Source organism: Rhagoletis pomonella, unplaced genomic scaffold, assembly GCF_013731165.1.
Source record: "Rhagoletis pomonella isolate Grant_MI unplaced genomic scaffold, Rhpom_1.0 Rhpom_scaffold_14074, whole genome shotgun sequence".
NCBI classification, from domain to species: Eukaryota; Metazoa; Arthropoda; class Insecta; order Diptera; family Tephritidae; genus Rhagoletis; species Rhagoletis pomonella.
The window spans coordinates 1-4,041 of record NW_023472600.1 but is presented as its reverse complement, the minus strand read 5'-3'; the positions used below and the strand labels follow the sequence as shown (position 1 = coordinate 4,041).

Genomic DNA, 4,041 nt, shown 5'->3' with positions numbered 1-4,041 from the left:
CTAGTCTAAACATTTAATCGTGACTTTTAAACAATCGAGCCGCCACAAATTGGTGATCCCGAGTTCAAAAATGCCTGACGAAAACGGAGTTTCTAAAACCTCACCGGCAGATCACATTTCTCAGCCTCCGGCGCAATCAACCGGCACACAGCCCGCAAGAGAAGCGACGGAACTCGCTAAAGTCTCTGTCAAAATCCCACCATTCTGGCACGCAAAACCAGAACTATGGTTGGCTAAGGTAGAATCTCAATTTATTGCGGCAGGCATTACAAACGACAAGACAAAATATCACACAGTTGTGGCGGCCATGGAAAGCAACGTCTTGGCGCAGATCAGTGATATTATTCTCAATCCTCCTAGCAGTGACATGTATCAAACACTTAAAGAACGGCTAATCACCCAGTTTGCCGATTCAGAACAGATACGTGTCAAGAAGCTACTTCAAGAACTAGAGTTAGGCGATATGCGACCGTCACACCTTCTGCGTGAAATGCGTAGTCTGTCTGGCAACGAGATAAACGACGGAATTCTGAAATCAATCTGGATGAGCCGCCTACCCTCTAACATACGCTCTGTGATTTCAATAAGCACAGAGCCACTTGACAAGGTAGCGCTTCTTGCTGATAAGGTTTCTGAAGTCAGCGACATACCGCAGATACGAGCGATTGAAACACAACCAGCAGCTTCGCAAACATTTTCACACATAGAGCGGCAGCTCGCTGCAATCACTAAAGAAATCGCCGCTTTAAAAACAAACCGTAACTATCGTCACAGGAGCCGCAGCAGGGGACACTCGTCGGAACGAACATCATCGCGTCAGAAGACAGAGGACCAGTGCTGGTATCACATGACGTTTGGAAACGAGGCAAAGAAGTGCCGTAAACCGTGCTCAAAAAATTTAAACTAAAAAAGCTATCGTCGATGGCGGTCAACGATAGTCTTAGCATAAAAAGCCGCCATCTAATAGTAACCGACAAAAGCACAACACAAAAATTTTTGGTAGATACCGGAGCCGAAGTCAGCGTTACTCCACCGACGCAGTTACAGAAGAGGTACGCTGATAGAAATTGTTTCTTATACGCTGCAAACAAATCACCAATTAAAACGTATGGCGAAAAATATATGACCATCAACCTAGGGCTGCGCCGGCCATTCGGTTGGAACTTCATTGTCGCTGACGTGTCACAGGCCATTCTGGGCGCAGATTTTTTGTCGCACTACAACTTATCGGTGAATCTGAAACAACGCAAAATTATCGACGGCACTACAAACTTAGCCAAAATCTGCGAAATGTCATCAGCCAATGAGGTAATACTTAACCTGTCAACTATTAATGAAAACCAACCATTCCAGGAGTTGCTGAGCGAGTTCAAAGACATCACCATGGAAAATCGAGCTTGCAAAAACCCTTCTCACAATGTAACACACCACATTGTCACAAAAGGACCGCCGATTTTTTCAAAACCAAGGCGATTTTCACCCGAAAAACTAAAGGCTGCCAAGGCAGAAATACAATTTTTGTTGAATGCTGGCATTTGCCGCCCGTCTCGAAGTCCATGGGCAAGTCCCCTCCACTTAACAAAAAAGAAAAATGGAGAGTGGAGACCGTGTGGAGACTTCCGTAGGTTGAATACCATTACTGAGCCAGATCGGTATCCCTTACCGCACTTGCATGACTATACACTCGATTTACATGGGTGTACAATTTTTTCTACACTCGACTTACGCCGCGCTTACCACCAAATTCCTGTCGAACCAGCTGATATTCCAAAGACAGCAATTACCACGCCATTTGGCATGTATGAATTTGTATACATGTGCTTCGGTCTGAGGAATGCCAGCCAAACATTCCAACGCTTTATGGACAATTTCCTTCGCGAGTATGACTTCGCCTGGCCTTATCTCGATGACATTTTAATCGCATCGAAAGACATGAACCAACACCGTGAACACTTGCGATTGGTTTTTGGCAAACTACGCGAATATGGCCTCGTCATTAACTCTTCGAAGTGTGTGCTGGGTAAATCAGAAATAAACTTTCTCGGGTTTAAAATAACTAGAGATGGAATATCTCCGCCGACGGAGAGAGTACGGGCTTTGAAAGACTACAAACTTCCAGAACGAGTCTGCGAACTAAAGCGTTTTCTAGGTATGGTGAATTTTTTTCGTAGGTTTCTGCCGAAAGCAGCAGAAAAACAACACGCCCTGTCACTTTTAATAAAGGGAAACAAGAAGAACGACAAAACAATAATAAATTGGACGGACGAATCTAAAAAAGCATTCCAGGCATGCAAAGACGACTTGTGCTCTGCCACCTTGCTCGCATACCCAAAAACAAATGCGCAGCTCTCACTAGCAGTGGATGCGTCAGGTGTAGCTATAGGAGCAGTTCTGCAGCAGCGCGACGGCTGCAAATGGCAGCCGCTGGGGTTCTACTCCGAACGTTTAACAGAGGCACAAACAAAGTATAGTACGTACGACAGAGAACTGCTCGCTGCCTACAAAGCTGTTAAATACTTCCAACACATGCTGGAAGGCAGAGAGTTTTTTATTTTAACCGACCACAAGCCGCTACAGTATGTTTTCCAACAGAAGTTAGAGAAATCATCACCGCGACAGATCCGCCACTCCGACTTCATTTCGCAATTCACGACAGACATTCGTTTTATACCAGGAAAGAATAATGTTATCGCGGACGCCTTGTCACGGATTGATGCTATTCACACGACAGACACGATTGATTTCGCGAAATTATCGGAGAGTCAACAAAGCGACGCAGAGCTCAAAGATTTATTAATATCAAAGACAAGCTTAATATTGAAACGTTTTACCGTTCCAGGTACGAATGTAGAAGTTTTCTGTGACATTTCCACCGGCAAAGCTCGACCGTACTTAACACAAGAATTTCGCGAGTTGGGTTTTAAAAACATCCACAACATTTCTCACAATGGAGCGGAAAAAACAACAAAACTAGTAGCGGAAAAATTTGTTTGGCCAGGCCTTAGAAAAGACTGCCGCTCTTGGACAAAATGATGCATTCCGTGTCAAAGAGCGAAAATACAAAGATATAACCGTACACCGCTCGGGTCATACGCGTTGCAAAGCAACAGGTTCGAACACATTAATATGGACTTAGTCGGCCCTTTACCACCGTGCAAAGGTTTCAGGTACTGTTTAACAATCGTCGACCGTTACTCGCGTTGGTTGGAAGCATATCCAATCGAGGACAGTACCACAGAAACAATAGCACTAACTTTTTACACTAACTGGGTGGCGAGATTTGGCGTGCCCTGCAAAGTGACGACAGATCAAGGCAGACAGTTCGAGTCGGCCTTCTTTCGCGAGCTAACTCGACTTCTGGGAATAAAGCATTTGCGTACAACTGCTTATCACCCAATGTCTAATGGACTGATCGAGCGCTGGCACAGATCGTTAAAGGCCGCAATAAAGTGCTACACGACCAACAACTGGGTTGAAGTATTGCCGCTCATACTACTGGGTTTTCGTTCATCATGGAAAGAGGACTTGAATGCTACGCCGGATGAAATGGTTTATGGCGAAACTTTGCGGATCCCAGGCCAGTTTTTCGCAGATGAAAATACCCGAAATACCACTGAATGCGAATTTGTCAGCAATCTTCGGGAGCGCATGCGATCGCTGAGACCGACGCAGACGTCAAACCACTCTGTTCATTCACCTTTTGTAGAAAAACATCTATATTCGACACCGTCAGTATTCGTGCGTAACGATGCCGTGCGAAAACCTCTGCAACCGCCATATGACGGACCGTTTCCCGTAATCGAACGCAACGAGAAATTCTTTAAAATTAAAATACGAGGAAAAGATACCAACGTCAGCGTCGACCGCCTAAAGGCAGCGTTTATAGCTGGAGAAAAGTCACACACAGAATCTACTGCTAATGTACAGAGAACAGCATATACAACACGGTCAGGACGACGAGTACGATTTCGTCTTCCCGCTTAGGGGGGAGTGATGTGGCGCACCATAAGCATAACTTATATATCAACCCTGTCACAGCTT

The 4,041-nt window shown here is 45.2% G+C and overlaps 2 protein-coding genes across 2 annotated transcripts; both read left to right on the top strand.

The window, feature by feature from the left end:
- The first annotated feature begins 70 nt into the window (after window positions 1-70).
- Window positions 71-907, top strand: LOC118757068. Its single transcript, XM_036491799.1, has one exon. It carries the CDS (start codon window positions 71-73, stop codon window positions 905-907), a length of 837 nt encoding a protein of 278 aa, XP_036347692.1.
- Window positions 908-3,396: 2,489 nt separating this feature from the next.
- LOC118757067 lies at window positions 3,397-3,921 on the top strand (the record flags this gene model as incomplete). The annotated part of the gene is made up of 1 exon (XM_036491798.1): window positions 3,397-3,921. A coding segment is annotated over exon 1 (525 nt), but the record flags the coding sequence as incomplete, so codon positions are not given.
- Window positions 3,922-4,041: the final 120 nt, after the last annotated feature.

What these genes read in the sequence shown, in the direction of transcription:
- LOC118757068 (XM_036491799.1), top strand. Translation starts at nt 71, where the DNA reads ATGCCTGACGAAAACGGAGTTTCTAAAACCTCACCGGCAGATCACATT.